Source organism: Dipteris shenzhenensis, chromosome 32, assembly GCF_047967505.1.
Source record: "Dipteris shenzhenensis isolate YYH24624 ecotype China chromosome 32, Dip_SZ_1.0, whole genome shotgun sequence".
Classification (NCBI taxonomy): Eukaryota; Viridiplantae; Streptophyta; class Polypodiopsida; order Gleicheniales; family Dipteridaceae; genus Dipteris; species Dipteris shenzhenensis.
In genome coordinates, this window is record NC_141627.1 from 31,853,963 (window position 1) to 31,878,451 (window position 24,489).

At 45.2% G+C, this 24,489-nt stretch overlaps 1 protein-coding gene across 1 annotated transcript in view; it reads right to left on the bottom strand.

The window, feature by feature from the left end:
- Window positions 1–426: 426 nt before the first annotated feature.
- The window catches only part of ISI1 (binding protein), a 29,985-nt gene continuing 5,922 nt past the window's right edge, over window positions 427–24,489 (bottom strand). The window contains exons 2-5 of the mRNA XM_087370331.1: window positions 23,634–23,839; window positions 7,086–7,184; window positions 5,816–5,889; window positions 427–922 (exon numbers count right to left, since the gene is read on the bottom strand). Of these exons, the coding sequence (XP_087226457.1) occupies window positions 661–922; window positions 5,816–5,889; window positions 7,086–7,184; window positions 23,634–23,839 (641 nt within the window). The 3' untranslated portion in view covers window positions 427–660. The remainder of the gene's footprint in view (window positions 923–5,815; window positions 5,890–7,085; window positions 7,185–23,633; window positions 23,840–24,489) is intronic.

Sequence of the window (24,489 nt, forward strand, 5' to 3'; positions counted from 1 at the left end):
TTGTTGAAGGTCCGACATCCTTCAAAAGGGAAGTGCTTCTCATATGTGCCTCGGCAACTATTATGCATATGCTTCTTGAGTTGAAGTATACCGTGGTTTTACTTTGTCATCACTTTATTGTGTGCATCTTGACATTAGTTTTATCAAGTAGCATATTATGGCTTCATCTAGCTCTAAATTAAAGAAGATGTGAGCTTAGGTGTCTTGTCAACAAGTGGTCCAATTAGCAACTTTAACATTCATGCTTAACAACATTGCGAGACTACCGCTTTGAGAGCCTCGATGTCCTAGACTTGATTTTCCACAAATGTAGTACCACATTGCAGCCCCGCCTTTCTAATTCTTTTTGGAGATAAGCTTTAACTCTTGGAAAACTCCATGAAAACTAACTCCCATACTGAACGACATTTTTTGTGTAAGCGCTTTTGGAGAGAAGTCCCCAATTTGCAAAGCTTGAGCAACACTACACAGGGCCTTAACCATTAGATAGCTCTCTAAACATTAAAATACAAATGAACTGTACAACTGCCATGCAGGGCCCATCTTTCAAAGTAGCCTCTAAAATTCAACACATGTCAATATAAGCAATGAGCATGGAGCACTGAGCACTGGTACAGAAAACAGGTACAAGGGTAGTAAGCAAGCATGAAAATCTGCTTCTCACCAATCACTTGAATCTAACAATTCGACTAGCTGTTTCGCCTGTAATTGTACAGAAGATTCCTTTTCCTGAGTGCCAGAAAAAGACTTGACCTGTTCTGCTTTTTCCAAAACCAAAGCGAGTTCAATTCCTAGGAAAGCTTGCAGCTCCTCCTGTGCATCTTCAGCAGAAAGGTTGGAATCTTTGCTCTCTCTATCTTCAAGAGCACTACACGGCAGCACATTGCCCACCAATAGTAATAAAAACTCTGCACATTTCAACCTGTATTTACAAGCAAAGAAGTCCACCAGAGTAAGGGCATCTTTAATATTTCTTGTTCGTGGATGCTAATAGATCATACATCCCAAATCAAGAAACATTGTCATACAATATTGCATTCTCTTGGCGATCAGGCCGTCTTGCCCCAATGATGAAAACAGTCCTTCACAAGCTACACCACCCTGTATATTATTTGTTTTCAAGGTTTAGAATCTCCTAATTCCGATATGGCTGCTTCAAATCTAGAAGAAGGACAAGGGCTACAAGCGTCAAATAGTACACCTTGCATTGCAGAACAACACCACCTTACATGCAGCTCATGGATATGTGAGATGTCAATACACACATGCTACTAGATGGTTTCACATAGGGAGCGTGTCCATACCTTAGCCATTTAAATATGCACATGGCAAAATTCAGTAAGCAGACATGTCACATGACACATGGTACAAATTACATGTGGAACAAGAGATACACGGCATGACATGTGGGAGACAGTGGCATGTCATTAATGATACCAACCACATGTCCTAAGTGACACCTGGCAAGGACAGCCACAGTACAAAAATGGCACATGGCATGAGACAGCCATATAAGCACATAAAGTGACACATATCATGAGACAGCCATATTACCCCATTAACGTGTGGCATAGAAGAGCCACGTAAGCATAACTCACATACATGTCATGGATGACGTACGTGTGAAAAATGGGAGGAGAATTAAGAGTGGAGTGAGCAGTGGTGAAGAAAAATAAGATCTGAAGTTGCAAGAATGAGAAACTGAATAAAAGGGTTTTCAGCATGACAAACGCTACGTCAACCTACACTACAATAAAAACCCATAGCCCTAAACTCAACCAATAATAAAGACCTTAGAAGGAAAAAGTGCCCCTAACCTATGAACTAATTATTACAGAGGTATAGCCTTAATATACCAATATTTCCAACCCCCTACAGTGACAATGTCCTGGTGTACAAGAAGTGATCTCAATCGCCAAATGAAGAAAGCCCAAAGCTTTGTGGAAAGCTTCAAAGTTTTCTTTGGATAGAGGCTTGGCGAAAAGAGCTGCAATGTCATGTGTAGGACAGTAAATCAAACGGATCCCTCCTATATGTAATCTCTCCAACATGATGATAATGTATCTCAATGTGTTCCGTGTGTCCATGAAACACAGGATTCCGTGCCACTACAATAGTGATCTAACAATCAGTGAGAATGAAAGTCGATGGTTGCAAACCACAACGAAGATCTCCCATCAATCTCTTGAGCTATACATCTTTTAGTATAGTGGTCAAGGCTGTTGGATATGGGCTAACCCCCTTGGTTGCACCCCCTTGTTGCTTGGGTTATTCAAAGGGTATTGGACTCTTGTGTGCGTGACACATGTACAATGGGAGATTATCCCATAAATCAATGTGTAATTGATGGGGCCTTGTATATATGGCACAAATCAAAGCCGACATGTCTCAAAATTTAAACATGGACAGCCAGCCACCAGTGCGGATCGGCAGTCACAAATTCATCTGCTGCGTATCGCGACACTTTGCAACAGTCAAGTCTGCCTGGAGTCAGGCGCCGCCACGTGTCGTGCATGTGACAACCGCCCAGGACAATCATAGTCCGCCGGCATCATTGCCCGCTCTGGTACCAATTGTTGAGGCTCGCAGAGCATGCCGCATGTCCTCCATGCACTAGGTGCAGGTCCCAAACCACCCCATAGCTGTGTCTCCTCCTTGCACCCCCACCCAAAAGGGTCGACTAGGGATACTTAGCCCACCGGGGGTATTTGATATGGGCGAACCCCCTTGGTTGTACCCCCTTGTGGCTTGTATTATTCAAAGGGTATTGGGCTCCTGTCTGCGCTATGTGACACATATGCAATGGGAGATTATTCCATAAATCAATGTGTGTAATGGATGGGGCCTTGTATATATGGCGTAATTTGAAGGCCTTCTTGTATCCTTGGTCGACCCTTTTGGGGTGCAAGGAGGCGGTGCAGCTGAGGCGGTTTGGGACCAACACCCAACGCATGGAGGACACGTGGCCTGCTCGGCAAGCCTCAACAAAGGCTGCCTTGTACTCAGCTTCACATGATGATGTTGCCACAATGGATTGTTTCTTGCGCAACCATGAAATGCATGAATAAAGAAACGGTTTCCCCCAGTGGAGTGTCTAGTATTATAATTCCCAGTCCAATTTGAATCACTGAAAGCATGCACGAACAGACCAAGAGCTTGGTACTTCAGTGCAATCAAATAATGAATGAATCATAGAAATTTAAAGTACCTGTGGCTATTGAGTTGGAACATCTTGTGGCTCTGGAGTTTTGCGGATTTTTTTTCCTTTGTTCTTCAGAAAAGACCTTAAAATTAATTCTTTTACATCAAATTAAATACTTTATTTTCGTTCCTAGGACTTAACTCTGTAGACCTGTTTGCCTTAATTTTTTTCCTATTGTGGTTAAATTTTTTTGGGCCAGAACATATTAAAGATAGGGGGATTATTTTATCATGAAAACATTAAAAATTAAACCACATACCATGAGGAGACACTATATCATTGTCACACTCCGGTTTCATAGGCCAATTCAGCCTCTTGTAGCCTTGTAAATCACTTTCTTTCAATCTTTCACTCCGATCAGAATTCAGCCTCTCTTTTAGGCACACACTATACTCAGTTAAAAGCCATTACAAGCAGCTTCTAAGCTTAGTTTTGCAGCCAGTTCCTAGCCTAAATGCAGCCAATCACCCCAGCTCTTAAGCTCCATGCTACATCTAGCCCTACGCTCAGTTGACAACCAGTTACAACAGCTCTTGTAACAGCCAGTTACACCAACTCTTGCCCTCATTTCTACAGCCAGCTCTAAGCTCAGTTAACAGCTAGTTACACCAGCCCTTATACTGAGTTTATATCCACTTATAACAGCTCTTATGCTCAGTTCTACAGACAATATGTGCCCAGTGGTAGCAATTTGTATGCTTCAAAGTTCAATCACAACCCCATTCGAGCTCAGTTGAACTTTCTCCAACAGTGCGTTGCTGCCTAGTGATTGCAGCCAGATACTAATCATCTACAGATAAAAGTACCAGGAGTACTAGACCCTAGCATAAGAGTTGGTATAGAAGCTTAACCAGTTTTCTTATATATGCTTGATAGAGGGTCCAATATGGGGCCCCTGCCCATCATTCTTACTCGGTTATTGATAATACATCAAACTTAAGACCACAAGTTTCTTACAAAGCATCCTCACGCGCTTCACATAAAGTTTTTGCTTGATAATTTAGACAGAATCTATCAGTTATAATTGTAAGACCTTATGTTTGATGTTTCTTGTTTTCAAATGGAAAAGGATCAAATTAAGAAAGAGCTTTTGTCTGATTTGATGATGCGTTTTTTGGTGATTTGTTGATGGTCTTCCTCGAGTGTATGATAGAATGTTTACTAGGCACAATGCCTCTATTCAAACCTCAAGACCACTTAAATAAGAAAGAAGTTGAAATACTACTCTAGTAGTTGCGATTCACGATGCTCAAATCATCCTAGCCAGAACCCGTGTCATCCAAGATCCATCTTAGCCATACTACCTCGCCATGTCGCAATGCAAGCAGCCCAACTGACTAGACCTTCTTGTATTTGGATGATGGGGGGGGTCCCTTGCCAATCATAGCCACACAACCCAGTGAGTGTGTCTCTTGGCACTACACAAAATGAGTACCTCGGATGTACTCAAAACACATGTAGCAGCTTACCCAGGGTCCTCCCTCAAGTTCGTGAAGAATTGAGCCAATAACCCAATGCAAAGTTGATGTCGGGTCTTACGTTGGGTCGATAAATGAGGCTGCCTATGAGCCTCTGTCATACTCATGTGATGTCCAATATTGGAAAAATGTCCTTGTTGGATAGTTGTGTGTAGTTGCAGCCCTGTCATGCTCCATCTTATAATACGCAAGGATCTCCCTGAGTACTTCTACTATGAATTGAAATGCCATTGCTGCCCTAACGCGGAGAAAATGACACAACAGCCAAGGTTGGCTATCTCAAAACTGTCTCTGAAAGTGAATAGCGTCTTTAATCTTCCCCTCATAGTAGTCCCATGCTAAGATTAGCTGAACAAAAATAATAAATAGAACGTTTTCCCCTTCCTCCCGCAATAGATCTAGGTTGGAGTCTGAAGGAATTTGAAACAATCAAATCTACCTGAAATACTCATCAATGCATGCGGCCATTTCAGTCCCACCTGAACCTAACAACAGGAGGCCTAACTACCCAGCAATGACAGTATCAATATGGTCTCCACAACTGGCATGTTCCAAATGCCCTAGCTACCACTCTTAAGCCTAGTGATCACCTTACTTAACGCTAGTCCACTTACAACGCTTGGCACACCTAGGACACTAGATCAGTATTAATTGTACAAACTGTCATAACTAGGCACTACAAGCCTACTAGGCCACGTAAGCCACTGACCCCTGAAGGGTAATGTCACTGCACATTACTATCATAATATTGATACCAAATTTAAAAATGCAGTCCCCTGTCAAAAACACTAAAAACTGCCGCCCATAGTTAACCTTGGATGTCAAGCACAATGTATCAGCTGCCAGGCATTCAACGTCTATTTATATGTATCTCAAACCAGTTACCAAAGTGTACCCAGAGATACTCTTCCTACATTTGAACCATAAGAAACTCAAGCAGGATTCTCAGCAGAGCGCTGAATACTAATTGCAAAGACACCATAAGGAGACTCACATATTTGTAAAAAACCACACTGGTCATCCGCATGGCATTATTAGAATCTTTTCAAATGAAGTATATACCAAGGATTAAATAAAATCTCTTAAGCATTAGTTAAAGAAAAATCTGAGATGTTTTATAAAGATGTCAGCATACCTCATCTTTTCGTCTACATGAACATTTTTCACCAGATCAGAGATTTTCTTAAGTCCCTCATAGCGTATGAATTGCTACAACATCCACAGAAGAACTTGATCAGGAAAAAATTGTTGCTGGCAATTAATCCAAGCTTCAAAGTTCTAACAAGCCCACTAATCAAATTGTGTCATTAATTTGTTTCACAACATCAAACTCATACCTATCCTTGTATATACACACACATAAATATCTATCTCTCTATCTATATGTATGTGTGTGTGTGTGTAAGTGTTCTCTGCAGCAATTTTTTTTTGATTGCTTGCAGACTCGCAAGATAGATCAGGATGTATATTGGGCTTATACTGAGATCTTCAGTTGATGTATTTTCTAGCACCTCTTTTCTGAGGTGACTATTCTTGTAATATAATCAATCAAAGTTTTCACCCCAAAAACAAAGTGTGTGTGTGTGTGTGTGTGTTGCCTAGGCAACTTGCAGAGTTTGGGATTAAAAGTCACACTGACAGGGAGCACGCTAAAGAGGCCGTCCAAACCCACATTATGTTTAAGTCAAAAAAATTGACCACATCACAATGCGGGCTCGATTGGGGGTAGCGCAGTTGTGGTTGGCGTCATATGAAACATATAATGTAATACCTATAGGTATATCAGCTGGAGCCGGGCATCGTATGACAGACAAAATGACAATCTCATCTACAGCTCCCTGCCTTGGCCCTCCATCGCTATTTCCCAATTGTCGGCCCTTTTTCTGAATTTCCCTCCAATCAAAGACCACAAGTCACTGCTCTCTCACATGTTTCCCACATGGAGGGGGAACAACCATGATTACTTGATGGGGTCCCCAGCCTTCGTATCACACATGCATGAGCTCACAATTCCTCTCCCACGCTTGGTCATATCTATCACTTGCTCTTTCCGCTGTGACACCTAACATAGCCCCCTTGCCACCACCCATGCCCAGTATATTGATGTCTAGCATAGAACGACAAACAAGAAAGCCGCTATATGTCATTCAAAAGCAAAGCATTCACTCAAAATTGAGATTACGCATAGCTGTGTAATTCTCATGACCCACATTCCTAGAGATCCCCAAACATCAATAGGCATAACTTGTGAACACCCACCAACCAAACCAATCAAGTATCATGTTAAACGTTCATATCATATCTTGCAATAGTGCTACAAAGGAATCGACTGACAAGGTGCATGTGGAGCATTGACACAAAAAATTGCAATCCAAGCTTTTCTTTTGCAGGAGAATAGTATACACCTGTTGATTTACGAAGTTATCGAGCATTAAAGCTAGTAAAGCATCTACGCATGCTCCTTGCTCCAGTACCCCACCTGTTGATAGCAACTCAATCACCTCCTGGCTAACAAAAATGTCAAGCATTAAAGCTAGCAATTAATATAACATGTGACCCACACCAACAAAGCCTGCATCTCAAAATTTCTAGAGTACAATCTATTAAAACACAATGACCATGAATCTCACCCCAAATTACTCGTCATGAGAGGCCACTTGCCTTTATTGTATACACAGAACATTTGATTGAGAAGTTCATTAAAAAATAGAGCTTTTCAAGTCATTGAACAAAAGAAAACGGCAATGTTACATGCTCAGGAATTCCCATGTCTTTTGTGTGGAGTGCTCAAGTGAAATTAGATTAGTTCCTTCTAAACTAGTAACCTACACAGAGTTCAAGTAATAGCCAATCTTTTATTGAAGTTAGCCCATCCAACTTTTGAAGCAGTTCTAAGTAGGTGTATGAGTAGAATTTGTATTTGGTGTTCTCAGCTTCCTGCACATCTGCATATGAACTTCTAAGATTTATCCACATTAGGGCATAGTTGCTAGATGTTTGGAAACGTGTTTGAAAACGTTTACAATTTGGAATTTTTTCCAAATGCGTTTCGAATCAAAATCTTGTGTTATACAAAATTATATGCCTATAAAAATACACATGTCTAGGTCTTAAATGCATGATTTCATGCACTAATGCCACCAAGAACACTCAAGAACTAGAAGAAAACACTTCAACAATCAATTATGATGGCCTGATGTTTCAACACTCAGGAGTGAGCCTAGGAAAGCAACACTAGAAAGGAAGTTGCAACAATGCATTATGTTAATATTATCCTACAGCATACATGATACAAGGCGGGCAGCCTGGCACGGCAAGAACTACATATGGGGGCTTACAGATGGGGAGGTGACCTTTCCAACACCCCCTATCACCGACACATCTAGGCCCAATGCCAACACCTCGATGACGATGCTCCAATAACTCCCTGGTCGTAGTCCTCTGGAACATTTCAACATCGAAATCTTTTCCTAACTTTTCATCCAATGGCTCCTGCTCCACCAGGTTCGATTCCGCTTCCGCACACCATCCTGGTACACAGGTCGATCTCTGGTAGCACCTCCTAGCACCACCATCTTCAGTCACGTTACCGCCTTCGAACTCGAGCAACCCAAACGCCACAATCTTCCAGTTGTCCCGCTCATAATGAGTGAACAACCTGGAGTCTTTCAAGCACCATGCTCTGAGGGTATGTTTCAACCCGTCCTTCCTTTGGCAAGGTCCGCAATAAAAGAACCATCTCGAGAAATGAAATCCCAAGACTATCTCCAGATAACCTGGACCACAAACTCTCACTGAGCTCTCAAGCAGGTACTCTTCTGGCTTCAATACACCTTGTCCATCACCTTCCAGCAATCTGTATCCGAGATTTGAAGAAGCTGCCACACTTCCCCTTTTGCCTTCAAAGAAGGCCCATTCCTTCCAATCTCGCATTACTCGAAACATATGAAGAGCGGATTCTCTCCACAGCATGTTGTAAAGGCTGAAATTAAGAACATCAAATATCAGATCGTCGTATTGCCTATGTGCTTGCTCTGAAAGCAAACCATGCACCTCATTGAGGCACATACCAATAACCTATGCAATCCTATACTGCCCCCTTCTGAAGTACAGCATCCATCTGAACATGAAACCCTAGGACACTCCATGGAATTCACCCTCGTGTCAGTATCAACAGCAGAAGATTCCAAGCACTCCATAATGTCCTTCACCTTCACAAAGGTCTCCGACTCCCCATCAGCCCACATCTCAATGTCAGACATCATCACTATGGTTTCTAGGTCGGCATACCTTACCTCAGTAACACAAGGAGATGTCACCAAGAACAGTTTTTCGATTATCACATTAGCTTTGGCTTTTGTATCACCATCCGAATCTGAGTTGGACTCCTTTTTGTTCTTTTGATCCACCTTGTTCTTTTTGCAATCCTTCGCAAAATGGCCTTGCTGTTGGAATATGAAAAAGAACTAGAACTAGAAACTGGAAATGGAAATGAGATGACAAGACTGAAAGATAAGAAATACCTTGAGAAGAGTGTAGACAAGACACAAGCTAGACAGATCGATTAGAATGATGTGACCCATTGAATATATGGGCCAAAGTACAAGACATAATGCAAGAATGTTTATGGGATAATTGTAGAAGTGCCACATGGCACACACTCAAGACATAAAGACTAGACTTAGACTTAGACTAGGAAATAGTACACTTAGTGTGCACTTATCTCCAACACCCTCCTTAAGTGGACACTAGGAGTAAGAAAGACAAGACTAGAGGACAGACATAAAGAATGATAGACTGAGAGACAAGATAGAAGACACGACAGACAAAAGATCCTGAGACACCCCTCCTCAAGTGATATCCTCATATGGGTCCACAAGGGTAGGGACAAGATGGATCTTAAAACATAGTCAGATTGATAGACAAATAGACAGACAGACAAGACTAGATAGACAGAAGACTGACTGTAGACCAATAGAAAGACCAAGACACTAGAACCCCTTGACCTACATCATCGGTGGTCAAGGTGGTAGACAAGACATAGAAGTAATCAGAAAGCCCATTTTTCATCATGTAAGGAAGGAACAGCAGGATCAGCTGATGGAGATGTTGCAGCAACATGGGCTGAGGTAGATCCAGGAGCTGATGTAGAGGTTTTGGAATAGCAATCCCTCTCCCGGTGATTATCACGGCCACAAATGGTGCATGGATGAGCCTTGAAACAGTCCTTCTCCAGATGATTAGTCTTCCCACAATGGGTGCAAGGCTTTCTTACCTTAGAACTGCCTTTCTTTGCTAAAAAGGCAGTGTCAGTTACCTTGCGTTGTTGAGTTCTTTCTTCCTCTTGGAGAGCATTGATGATACCCTCAAGAGAAGGATTATTATGATACTTGAAGGTAGTGACAAGAGTAGCATAGGAGTCAGGTAAGCTTTTGAGAAGCACGGCAATAGCAATATCTTCGGAGATGGGAGACTTGACTGACGCAAGCTGAACCATAAGACTGCGAAGATAATTAACATGAGAGGCTATAGTAGCTCCTTCCTGCATATGTAGATCAAAGAGTGAGATCATAAGTGCAATTTTAGAGTTTTTAGATCGGGCTCCAAAAAGAGTATCCAGAGTGATCCATGCTTGAGGAGCTGACTGTATGTCGGAGATGTGATGAATGTAATCATCTCCAAGGCCAAGCAATATGATAGCATAGGCTTTGTCGTTCTTGGCAGTAACAATTTGCTCAGATGGACCTTCGGGGGCATCACGGTGAACAATGTCCCAAAGGCCTTCTTTCATAAGATGGCACTTGAGTTTGATCTGCCAAGTATGAAAATTGGACCCATTGAATTTGTCGATAGACATGAGAGAATGAGAGGAGGATGCCATGTGGGAAGGTCTTACCTCTTGCTAGGATGCAAGGGCAGTGTCTATTCCCTTACAATATTGTAGAAATAAATGAGAAGAAGAGATCCTAGAAGCCAGTTCTCTCACCACTTTGTCAGGGCCATAGCATATGACAGCCCATCGAAGCAGGAGGAACCAGCAGTTTGCAGATATGAGGATTAACAAAGACTGCTCAGCAAACTGAAAGAGACAATGTACAGTACCTTAGTAAGAACTGAATGTAGAACTGAATGCAGGTTGGGCAGAGATAAAAAAAAACTTCAGCTCCTCCTTTATTTCGAACGGAAAAGGTACGGGCAGCAGCTTCAAAAAGTCGTGGGCAGCTCCTTCAGCTCAGAAATCAGGGCAGAAATGGCAGACAGATCTGCAGCAGTAGAGGCCAGATCTGCAGACAACGGGTGCAGGTACAGATTCCGTACAGTCGTACGGACTGTACGGACTGTACGGATGCTGACGAAGACGGCGTACGGACGAAGACGAACGAAGTACGGCGGCGTACAGCGGCGGTCGTACGGAGAGGAGAGATAGATGCTGCGTGGCGCTCAGATCTGGCTGAGCGACAGCAGGAGCGGAAGCAGCGCCAGATCTGCGCAGATCTGACGTGCAGATCTGGAACTGCGCAACAGATCTGGCAGCGCAATGGCGTGCAGATCTGGAACTGCGCAACAGATCTGAAAGACGCGCAGATCGGGAAGAGAGATGGCGGGCAGTTTTACAGCGGCAGCGAAGTACGGCGTGGAGAAGACGGGAAGAAGAGGAAGATGGCGACCAGCTGAGCGGGGGAGAAATCTGAGAAGGGGCAGCTATGGCTACAGCAGACTGAGGGTGGAGAAGAGGGATCAAGCTGGCTCTGATACCATGTTGGAATATGAAAAAGAACTAGAACTAGAAACTGGAAATGGAAATGAGATGACAAGACTGAAAGATAAGAAATACCTTGAGAAGAGTGTAGACAAGACACAAGCTAGACAGATCGATTAGAATGATGTGACCCATTGAATATATGGGCCAAAGTACAAGACATAATGCAAGAATGTTTATGGGATAATTGTAGAAGTGCCACATGGCTCACACTCAAGACATAAAGACTAGACTTAGACTTAGACTAGGAAATAGTACACTTAGTGTGCACTTATCTCCAACACTTGCATGTCACAATAGAAGCACTTCTTCTTCTGCTTCCTCTTCTTGGAAGTGTCCTCGTCATTTCCAGAGTCATCCTTCTTGGGCTTGCCACTATTAGGCTTGCCCTTTCCTTTGCCAGCATTATCACTTGCTAGCAACCCCTTGTCATCGTTGTCGTTGTTGTAGAGCTTCTCCCTAGCTTCTTCCTAGAGCAGTAATGGACCCAACTATTCAAAAGTCACAGGTTTGGTTCTCTGTCCTACTGTCACAGTCGTAACGAAGCTTTTGAAACTCCATGGTAGCCTCCTCAGTACCATCAAGGCCAAATGACACGAGTCCACCTTCTAACCAACCAATGCTAGTTGATCCCTCACCACCTTGACCTTTGTCAAGTGGTCATGTACAAAATCTCCTTCATCCATGTCTAAGTTGTAGAGCTGATGCTGAAGAAACAAGATCTGGAATGTGTTATCTATCTCGTACAAATCCTTTAGAATAGCCCACACCTCTACTGACGTGTCAGTCATCTGGATGTGAGGAAGCACAGAGTCCACCGTAGTCCCTATAATCAATGCCAGGGAGTGGGCATCTCTATGATCCCAAGCTTCGAGCTCCTCTCCATCTATTGGTATGAGTATCGTCCTATTGTTATCCATCACATCCTCCAGCTTCGCCTCCGTTCCCGTTGTCAGTTTCCATAGTTTCCGAGCCACTAAATGACTATGAATCTTCACCTTCCAAATAGGGTAATTTGTCCCATCCAATTTCCCAAACTCTCCAAAGTTTGGGATGGTGAAAGAAAGAAATCTGGAGGAGGAAGGGAGAGAAGGGGCTGAAGAGGCTTTTGAAATCGACATCTCTGCTGCTAAATCACATAGCAAAATCGAACAAGCTCAACCTTCTATAGACCAAAACTCTGTACACACCTGACTGAACCTGAGTCACCCTCCTTCTCACAAGGGCACTCTCCTCCAGTCGTGGAAGGTGATTCCCAAGAGCCTCTGAATTAGGGTCGTCCTTCAGCAAGGTCCCTGCCTTCAAGCTCCCACACTTGTGAGCCTCCTACTTGGGCTCTGATACCATGTTAGAAATCGACCAACAAAGGGTATGGACAGCGGAAGACTGATAAAATAGCCCAAGAGCTCACACAGTGTATGTGGGGAGTGGAATCACAAACTTCTTAAACTTATGTGCATCAAATAGACGTGCAGTCTCATCAATAGACAATGAACCAGCCAGATATAGAAGCTACCAAAAGAATATATATTTCCGTCCAAAGCTATGGATACAATACAAAAGAGAGAGAGATCCGAAGTCCCACCAGAGGTCCTTTGATCGTACCACCACGTACTTTACTATATGCCGGATATCTCTCGACTTAAGCCCGCGTGCTCCACCTCGAGCGTATATAGACTCTCCGTCCTCTGACCTCAGCTCCTTACTGCCCTAGAAGACAGCCAAAGTCCCAGCCCTCTGTGAGCTCAGTCTGCAGCTCTTCTTGAACTCCTCTGCCTCCTAGATGTCGGCCTGAGGGAGTGTGTACTGCTGCTCCTGCTGCTCCCAATTGTGCTGGCTGCTGGATGCAAAATGAGGCCCAGGGCCTCTGCTTTTATAGGCCCCAAGGGCCACTTGAAAATAGCCGACTGGTCAGCCCCTTGCTGGCTGACTCAGTCTGTCCAAAACCAACCTGGTTGGCTGCCCCTACCAGCCCAACCAGGGCCCTATATAAGGGCTCTTACTTGCCCTTAAAGGCCAGCAGGTTCTGCATTTGTTCCAGGGCATAAAGCCCTCCATATTATGTGGGGTCCAGCCCCCCTTGGCCCTGCCATCTTCTAGGCTTGGCAAGCTGGCTCTGACCAGCCATACTAGCCCCAATATTGGCTGACCAAGCCTGCTGGCTTCCTCTGCTTGATGCGCCATCTCCAGGGCTTGTTGCAGCCTATCAGCCTATTGGGATATATCAAGGTGTATGCCTCAGGCACACCTTGGTTTCTATGTGTGAGTGCTAGAGGCACAATTAGGTGCCCATAAGCACAGTTAGGTGGTGGTAAGCCACATAGGATGATTGAGAGAATCTAGGAGCAGATTGAGGAGATGATTGTGGAGCTCTGAAGTCATCAGTGATGTCAGTGAGCATGTAAGAGGTGCCTACGTAAGGACCTCACTCTTCTTCATTCTATATGCAAGTATTCTGAATTTGTGTTCACTCTTTGCTTTCCTTTCAGTTTACCAACATGGTATCAGAGCCCTTTGATCCCCCTTGATCCCATTTCTGCCACATCATCATCTTCTTCTCCATCTTCTTCTTCACCATCTCTTCCCCTTCTTCCCAAATCTTGCTTAAGCCTGTTCTCCTCCGTTTCTCTGCCATTCTCCACGCCCTTCCTGCTGGAGATACACCTCGAAGGGGCAAACCCTTGGCTGCAAGGAATTGACGAATCTTCGTCGTTGCAAGTCGTCATTTCACGCAGATCGTCGACCCTGTCTTCCACGTTTTCTCTAAGGCTGCTCCATGCTTCTCTAATTCCTTTCAGAGGGAGCTTCTCCATACCTTGAGCTATCCTGTGCTGAAATTTGAGCAGCAATGGCTGCATATTCAAGCTGAAAACAGAGAAAAACCAGTCGAAAATGAAGAGGCAAGCTATGGCGCTCTGACGCGGATTTGCGCCCCTTCTCCTCAGTGGACCTTCTGTGGTATATGAGCTTTCTTTTGCCTCAGAAACCCCCTTTTTCTTTGCTCTGGAGAGTGAGATACAAACCCTCCAAGTTCAGTCCTTTGTTTTTGACAGTTTTGACAAGTTTTCGAAAGTGATGCTACATAAGATGCTACTTTAGCATTTCTGAGTTTTTGAAGTTTTCAATAGCATCAGTACAACTGTGGCTTCAGCTTTGCTTCGAGTTGCTATACCTGGTCTTGATTGGAAAGCTTTCATTTAGCCACCTCTGTGAAGCATATAAGTGAAAGCATCATTGATTGAAATTTGGTCACAAGACTTTGCTACATTAAATGCTTATATTCTGAAGCTTTTCAGTTGTTATTCTAGCCTTGTAAGAGAGAAGACACTGCCCAATACCTGGGTTAGACCCTCTCATGGCTTGCTTATGCAAAATATGTGAAAAGCCTAAACATAAAGCAATGTCTTGTTATGCTACAAAGAAAGAAAATGCCAACATGGCTTCCTTGTTGAAGATTGCCAAGATAATGGTTGCCAAAAAGGAAGTAACTTCAAAGACAAAGAATGCCAATCTACTTTCAATTGATGTGCCTCCACAAGATGAGGCATCCTTTGAAGATTATGCATTTTAAATCATCTCTATGTATGCTCCAGATCTCTCTTTTTATGTTGAGTCAAGGTACTCCGCCTGGATAGTCCTCCAAAATGAATGAAAATAAACTATTGTGTTTTGTGTGTTTTGTAAACACCTCTCGTCACCTTATGATGTAGGCCATGTGTATGTTTTTTTGCTCCATGGTACCTCCTGCAGACATTGTGTGCATGTACATGCAGGGGAGATAACCATTGGAAGGTCTTTTTGTATCCCTTTTGTTTACCTTACACCCATGGGAACCCTTGCTAGCTTGAGATCCTAGCCATTGATAGATCCATGACCACCATGAGATGGCATGAGACACCTTGTGCTAGCTGTATCCTTGACATAGCCTGAGGCATTCCCTTGAGGGGGGGTTTGTTGGGATATATCAAGGTGTATGCCTCAGGCACACCTTGGTTTCTATGTGTGAGTGCTAGAGGCACAGTTAGGTGCCCATAAGCACAGTTAGGTGGTGGTGGTAAGCCACATAGGATGATTGAGAGAATCTAGGAGCAGATTGAGGAGATGATTGTGGAGCTCTGAAGTCATCAATGATGTCAGTGAGCATGTAAGAGGTGCCTACATAAGGACCTCACTCTTCTTCATTCTATATGCAAGTATTCTGAATTTGTGTTCACTCTTTGCTTTCCTTTCAGTTTACCAACACAGCCTGCCCACAGCCCATGCTAGTCAGCTTGCCATCAAGGCGCCTATGAACTCTGGTATCCCCGACATCTGATGCTGCTCTAAATCTGCCTCTGACAGGCCAGATCCAGGCTGATTGTCCATCGCCATTTCTCTGTCCACAGAGAAATGGCGATGGACAGCCAAAGTCCCAGCCCTCTGTGGGCTCAGGTCTGCAGCTCTTCTTGAACTCCTTTGCCTCCTGGATGTCGGCCTGAGGGAGTGTGTGCTGCTGCTCCTGCTGCTTCCAATTGTGCTGGCTGCTGGATGCAAAATGAGGCCCAGCCCCAAGGGTCACTTGAAAATAGCCAACTGGTCAGCCCCTTGCTGGCTGACTCAGTCTGTCCAAAACCGACCTGGTTGGCTGCGCCTACCAGCCCAACCAGGGCCCTATATAAGGGCTTTTACTCACCCTTCCAGGCCAGCTGGTTCTGCCTTTGTTCCAGGGCATAAATCCCTCCATATTATGTGGGGTCCAGCCCCCTTGTCCCTGCCATCTTCTAGGCTTGATAGGCTGGCTCTGACCAGCCGTACCAGCCCCAATACTGGCCGACCAAGCCTGCTGGCTCCCTCTGCTTGATGCGCCATCTCCAGGGCCTGTTGCAGCCTATCATCCTGCCCACAGCCCATGCTATTCAGCTTGCCATCAAGGCACCTATGAACTCTGGTATCCCCGACATCTGATGCTGCTCTAAATCTGCCTGTAACAGGCCAGATCCAGGCTGATTGTCCATCGCCATTTCTCTGTCCACAAACTCCATCTATTGCAGCCACCATGGCTCTTCTAGGTACCTTCCTTTTCTTTCTCTGATCTCTGCCCCCATGGAAGCCATAGTGCTGCCCATGTGGCATTCTCTCAAAACCTAGATCCACCCCCCCCATGCTCTCCTCATATGGAGGCTTACAGATGGGGAGATGACCTTTCCGACACAAGTTGGCAAGCAATGACCCCTCGACTCCAAGGCAGCCTTCATGCACACAGCCCTTCACACCTCGGTTCCTGTGCCTCCCATACACCAATCCGAGCATTAGATGCCCTGACACTTTTCCCATATGAGAGCCTAAGGACACTGTTTAAGGGCACATTCAAACAGCAGGAGTCACCCCGTTAGGACACCTGTTGGAAGCAATGGAGAAAATCCATCCCAACCTTCCCTTCCAAGAAGACCCTGCCTTCTTGGCCTTTGGTGCGACCCTCTCCTCTCTACTACCTCGATGTACATAGCCTGTCCGCAGACTGTTGCTCCTCTTCCCCGTTTTTTGGCCTGGTGCCTCCGCCTTCTTTCCACCTGGCCTGACAGTAGCGGGACCCTCGTTCTTGGCAGCGCCTTCTCTCTTGGCACCCAGCGGGACCTCACAGTGGTGGGGGGGCTCCAGGAGGGTGGAACCAGGGTGCATGGGCTGAGAGGCGGACTGCGACATGGGGCGGGGCTGATGGGATGGGCTGAGAGGCGGGTTGAGGGATGGAGCGGGATGGGCTGAGAGTAGTGTGAGATGAGGAGAGCGGGATGAGGACAGAAAGAGGGAGGAGGCTGAGGCGAGAGGAGGAGAGGTGAGGGGGCTGTGCAGGAGGGAAGAAGGAGGGAGAAAGAAGAAAGAAAGAAAGATATCTTAACGTCTACGGAAGGCAAAATGTCTACGGAAGGCAAACAAAGCCAACGAGACCAAGAAATCTCAAAATCAACATGAACGTACACCCCCCATAGGAAGAACAAGAGAAGCCTATCGCACTTCCAATAAAATCTACTAGTGATCTTAGGGGCTATAGGAAAGAGACTCCATATGTCTGGATTACTTCCTATCATGTCTCAGCTTGTGTCCTATCGATCATGAGTAGCCTAAGATCTCTTTGGACCTAACGAGGGCCCCATTGAGAGTCGGAGTGTCTCTGAACCATGTCTGAGATCTCTTATTGGTGTCATCAGCTCCTCTTTTTAGGAAGTACTCATGGCCCTGTGTGAAAAAGGCAACGATACCTCCATTAGATCTTATAATATCTGGGGCATTGCACTCCACAATGTGCTCCCCGGTCCCCACCTCGTGTGTCATAAAGAGTGCAGAACCTCATGTCTCTATGGCTGTAATCTCTCATCCTGCCTCAATTTGGAATCTGTGTGATGAGGTCCTGAGCTGACCCATGAAGATCTATTCTGCATGGGAAAGATGAATCTATATATATCCTAGTGTCTGGCATCCTCCCTTAGGTGCAGGAATACTCTCTGTAGAAGTCCATCCTGGCCCCGTGTGGATGCAAGCATTCCTATGGATGTACATCTACCATAAATCATCTTAAATGATCTGATGAGTCTCCTACTGTGTCAGACACAAGAAAGAGACATCTAGTGAGTATGCATATGGCGGTAAATGATCAATGGACCACCCAGCATACCAAAACTGCTCATCTCCCTTAGTTGCAAGCGGCATAGATGACAAGAGCCCTTCATGGTAGTCTCTGCCCGCTCCAGACTCTGGCTGATATCCGCTTATAGATTGTCATGACTGACCAAATGATGTCCCAACTGTACCCTAAGTCCTGTAGACGCCCGAATGGTCGAGCCTGTGGCATTGTGCCAAAGGCCTTGCAGAAATTCAAAACGAACAGTAAATCCTCTGCTTTTGTGTTCTGGCCTCCTCAAGGAGACCTCATGTGGTCCATTGTCACGTGGTCTGCGTGAAAACCTGCCTGCCCAACAGCTCTAAATGCCTCGCGCTCCGCAAACTGACTAACTTGAGGGCCAAGAGCTGAGAGGATGATTGGATTGGTTTTGAGAGAATATAGGTCATGGTGTTATCTCATATGATCTAAGGAAAGACACGGCATCATTCTATCTTGCAGCGAGACCCCTCCACATAGATGCTCATTCCAGATCATTACTTGTCTAGATTTGAGTCAGGCAGTTTGGTTGGACAAATGCAGTAGCAACTGGATGTACAGAGATCATTGTTAGAAAACAGAGATAGAGGTTGCTTCTACATCCAATGCTCCCGACAGCGGAAGATAAACAAAGAGTATCCCAGGAATCACACAGTGCTAATTTCAAATCCACCTTATCAGCAAGGTGCTGCCTAGATGTGGACCCCTGTGACTCCAAACACTGTTATCCTACCTCCTCGTGGGGAATTGTGGCACCTTCAAATCACTCCAGCCTGCGTGCTCACCTAGAGCTTCAGATGGGCTGCGTGGTGGTGCTCCCTGGACACTCCATGCTGCTGCTCTTCGTGGAGAAGACCTGTAGATGAGTGCTCCACGAACCTCAGCTCTGTTTGCTGTTCTGGAACTGCAGCCAACCTGTGAACCTGTAAACCCTAATTGCAGGGTACTGCTCTTCAGCCTGTAGGTGATCTGCAGACTGTACTGCACACGCAGACTGTACTGCACAGCCTCTAGGTGATCCTCAGGCTCCCTGCTGCTCTGGTAGATAGCGTGGCTTTGTAGAATGGATAGGATAGAATGGCCGCAGGGCTGAGAGGGCTTTTATAGGGTTCGAATTCTTCAGAAAACAGCCAACCAATCTGCAGACTGACCCAACTTGAACCTGCAGACATACCTGGCCCAGAAAGGCGCTTTGCTGCCGCATGTCAGTCTTGCTCCAGGCGCTTATATTTCGCATGCATCCAACCTGTTTGTATGCCCGGACCAGCTCTTGCAATGCTCAAAACATTCCCTCAGTGCTGTGCATTCTGTTGCTGCTTGTTGCAGGTTGCAGCCTCCCTTGCAGGTCCAAACCTCCATTCCCTTGAGTAGCCTCTGCTGGACTTGGTCACAACTGGTGCTGCTTATGTTGCCCACATGACAGCTAACATGCTGTGCAAGTGGTAGCCCCCTGCATTCCAATCAAAATGTGCCCCCATGGCAGTTCCTTCCTTGCCCACGTGGCATATATCTAGATGAATCCAGGAACATGCCCAAACTCATCCTCTAATAACACAACATAGTGCAGCTTCAATCTCATGATAGTCACTCATAAGGTTGAAAACCACAAACTCCATCACGCATAGCAGGGACTAGCTACTATGACATCCCCACTGACATCATCAGCACCCAATACTGGGTGTAGACCGTAGTATAAACATATGCTCTCACACGTACAAATCCACAGACCCACACATACTTGAGCATCCATTTATACAAAGTCTTTGTACTGAGTTTCTGACAGCACTCCGGAGGTGAAGGGCAGACTCAGCCATGTGGCATCTCTAAATCCCAGTTGGTACACCTCGCCCATGCTGTCTTCATTTGGGGGCTCACAAGTGGGGAGGTGACCTAGATAACTCCAGCAATCATGAGCCCAATTGCGGTCAAACAGGGCTGCCCTTATCACCAACCTTGTATGGGCTGTACACTGATGAGTTTTGAGTCACTCATTGTGAATGACTAGGCGAGGCATCTGATTCTCCTATATGCCGATGACATGGCCTTACTCTCCTCCTCCACCTGTGTCTCTAGCAACATTTGGACACAATTCAGACTTTTTTTTTAACTTTGTTTTTCTTGCAAAAGAAGGAACCTTCTATTAATGCTTGAAAGACTTCATACAAAACAGCCGCCCCAAAGATGCTGAGTATGGAAAAAACCGGGTAAAGGCTGAAAGAAAAACCGGCCTATTCCAGAGAAACCCAGCTCACTGCCTAGGGGATCTCTGGTATTGGGGCTAACAACTAGGTGGGGGGACTATACAACCAGCGAATCCCTCGCGGAGTGAAAATGTAAAAAACTCCTACAGGCCAAGCCTTGCATCATCGAGCACGCCTCGCGACAGTCGCCCTACAACCTGGGGTCCCACGCTCCCAGGTGGAGCGTGTAGATGATATCCTGCCAGATGGCGACCAAGGTAGCCGAGGGTGGAACTGGATGCTCACCCATCACCACACTGCAGCGAGCAACCCAAATGTTCCACGCAGTGATACTGGCTACTACCTCCCATACGCTGTCCTCTAGAGAAGGAGGAGCCAGGCTATCAAGAGGGACTGCCTCATGGAGCTCTATTCTCTGAATGCTCTGACCCTGTATCCAGTAAGCTGCGGAGATCTTGTCAATCTAGAACACGTGTCCTCCCTTAGTCAACCAAGCCACCATCCCCCAAGTGTAGTCCCTTTGAAGACTCTGCATATAGATCATAATCCTAAGGGCTCCCATCCAAATCCTCATTGCGCTACAACAGCTCCAAAGGTAGTGCAGGATCGTCTAAAGAAAACCAGCAGAGCTACAGTGACACTGCCCCTCCACCCGCATCTGCTCCAACCACGGGCCGATGGGCAAGCCTCCGTGGGCGGCCAGCCATAAGAGTGGGCGGCCTGCCATAAGAAGTAGGATATCTTCCTCGGCCACAAACTGGACCATAACCGGACGCAATTCAGACTTTCTGTGAGACACATGATCTAAAGGTCAACCTTTGGAAAACCAAGATTATGATCTTCAATGCGTGCGAGAAGCAACTCACTTCCGGTGAAGGTTCTTGCATCCTGTACATACGTGAGAGTTATCCTTTCAGCCCTATCTTCATGATAAGACTAGCTATGCATGCCCGATTGAGCAGGGGGTATGCCACACTTGCTAAACTTGAGCGTCGATGCTTCCAGCGCCATTTTAACAATCCCAAAACCAAATGTCTCCTCTTCGACTCTCTTATTTGTCTAGCCGAGATGTATGGCGGCCCGTGTTGAAGCCCAAATCTATCAAAGGCAACTAGACTTGAATGGAGAGACTACAAGTTTTACTGAAGATCCGCAACAAGTCATCAGTCCCACACCATATCCTACCAGCAGAATTTGGAGCTACGCTCTTACAGTTTGAATCTTGTTGTAGCCTTTTAGATGGTCATGTAACTTCATAGAGTCAAGAAATTTGGCACCACAACATTAGAACGGAGCAAACTACCTTGGCTGGCCCTAACCTCATCTATGGCACTAGCAACAGAGGTAGACCAGAGGAGTTGGTACGCTTGAATACGTCATGGTTTGTAGGCCACGGACTCCATGTGTCCTCTAAATCCCAGTTGGTACACCTCGCCCATGATGTCCTCATTTGGGCGCTCACAAGTGGGAAGGTGACCTGGATAACTCCAACAATCATGAACACAACTACGGTCAAACAGGACAGCCCTTATCACCAACCTTGTATGGGTTGTACACTGATGAGTTTGAGTCACTCATCGCGAGTGACCAGGCGAGGCACCTGATTCTCCTATATGCCGATGACATGGGCCCATGGTTGCCCTCGTTCAACGTACGGAACGATCCGTACGTTATGTTCGGGGGGTTTTTTTTTTTTTCGTTCGTTTGTTTTGGATGACTGGTTTTGTTATTGGTGGTGGTTCTACCAAACTGATTTTGGGCCTCCCAAATGGCAAGGTTCCATATAAACCCCCTCTCCCCTCACTATGATCTCACACTAAGCATCTACCTCCGACTCTAAGTCTCAACTCTCCCTTCTCCATCTCCAACAAGTGACGAGGCTCAAGCTGCATCAAGAATCTTCATCTCTCTCCCTCTTTATCTCCATCAAGCACCTATATTACATGTTTGTACAAGTTTTAAAGCTTGTACAAGTACCTACTCCAAAACTCTAAAATCTATGTCTTTTTTTGGGGTATCGATCGTACCATCGGATGTACGCCTAAGATTTTTTAGTTCGTTTAGTACCGCACTAATATCGAACGGTACGCATCGAACGTGATCGTACGTTTTAACCATGGACATGGCCTTGCTCTCCTCCGGAAAACCAAGGTTATGATCTTCAATGCGTGGGAGAAGCAATTCACTTCCGGTGAAGGTTCTTGCATCTTGTACATACATGAGAGTTATCTTTCCAAGCCCGATCTTCATGATGTGCATGCCCGATTGAGTAGGGGGTATGCCACACTTGCTAAACTTGAGCGTCAATGCTTTCAAAGCCATTTTAACAACCCCAAAACCAAATGTCTCCTCTTCTCAACTCTCTTATTCGTCCAGCCGAGATGCGCTACTCTCTTATAGTTTGAATCTTGATGTAGCCTTTTAGATGATCTCACAACTACTCACGGACTTGCAAGAGAAGTCACCACCCAACCAAAGTTTCCCCAGTGTCTAGTCTCCTCTATGAGGGCTAAGAGGGTGAAAATGATGCAAGATAGTGTGGATCGTTCTCATCTAAAGCCTACCTGACCATCTGTAGGCATGCCTATACCCTTTACATACAAACTTATATGTACCTCAATTGCTGACCCATACACTTGGCCATCCAATACTATGGGATCCCCCGTCTTGGGGTTTGAATGATGGTGTTAGTGGTCCAAGAGACGGGAAAGCCTTCTAAAGGAACCTCAATGAAGAAATTGGCCAAGATCGAAACAAGTATCCCCTACCCAAGAATCAGAAGTTTTGCTGGAACGCCTTCGTGATCCTTGGCTTTGCCATTTTGCAATTTTTTAATGGCTTCTTTGCAGTGAAGAGTGCAGGTACTCACCGTACCTCCTGTGCAGCCCATGTAGCTGCCTACAAGTAGGAGGTTCGGTCACTGACCACGTGGCGTACTGTCTTCTGCCCACGTGGCAGTCTCTCCCACTCCCTCTATACGTTCTACTTCTACAGGTGTCAAGCCTGTTGCAATCCTCATTTGGGGGCTAGGAGGTGGGCAATGGGCATTGACCCTAATTATCCAACAACCCCTCTATGGCAGAAAACAAGGATACAATGGAAGATAACCCGGTGTTGTAAGGAAGGAGAGAAGAATGGAAGGAAAAGTCATGTAATTAACACACAGCTGTCACAATACAAATCATATACACTAGCCTCCTATATATCCCAACTTTTCTTTGCTCGTCAGGCATCAGCACAGAATTCATTTTGCTTGGTATGCATTTATGCCGTGTCAGACGAGCATGTGGAAGTCGCACTCTTCCACTCGAAGGATACGACAACGAAATAGGAATATTTGGTACAAGGAAGGACATACCTTAACAGCCATGTGTTGATCTGCAACAATTCTGCTTGCTCTATCTAGAAGACAGCACCCTTCTAATACTCTGAGAGCAAGGGCAACCTCGTAGTCAGTTGGAGGACTCATAACTTGTGGTGGCTCCTCACAATTGACTGGATCAGCTGGGAGCAAAGGTAAACTCTTTGGAGGTGCCAAACTGTGTTCAAATAAAACTGGTACCACTGAACAACCCATGCAAAAACATGAAATCTGTCACAAGCTGATCAACAACCCCTATTCCTATGCCAGTAACGGTCCTTGCAAGCTCCCCCACCTCCCCCAAAAAAGCACATGAAACGAGACAATTAAAATGAACAAATCGACTACTACATTGAGACTGTGCTATGAAATCAAGATGACTCAATTAAGGAACCATTTTCCCATCCCCACAGAGAGGTATCATAATCTCTCCAAAGTTAACCACAATATATTTTAAAGACAAAAATTATACCCAATTTCCAAGGTTAAGGCTATTCAAAACAACATAAATGGAAGAGAGAGAGAGAGAGAGAGATTTTATAGGAATCTTCAAAGAGCCAAGAGGATGCATGAGAGCAAAACCATGAGACTGAATGATGGAACTGGATGACTCACTTAAAACCCTATTTTCCTCTTCCCACATAATGTATCATAAACTCTACAAAAGTTCTCAGGTTCATCTAGAAAGAAAACTTTAAAAGTTTTGAAGAGCAAAATTATACCCCATTTTCCAGATTACGGCTATTCAGAACAATATAGACAGAGGAGAGGGGGGGAGAGAATTTTATTAACATCTGCGAAGGCCCACAAACCCAATAAGACCAGGATCCGAAATACATCGCACTCATACCCC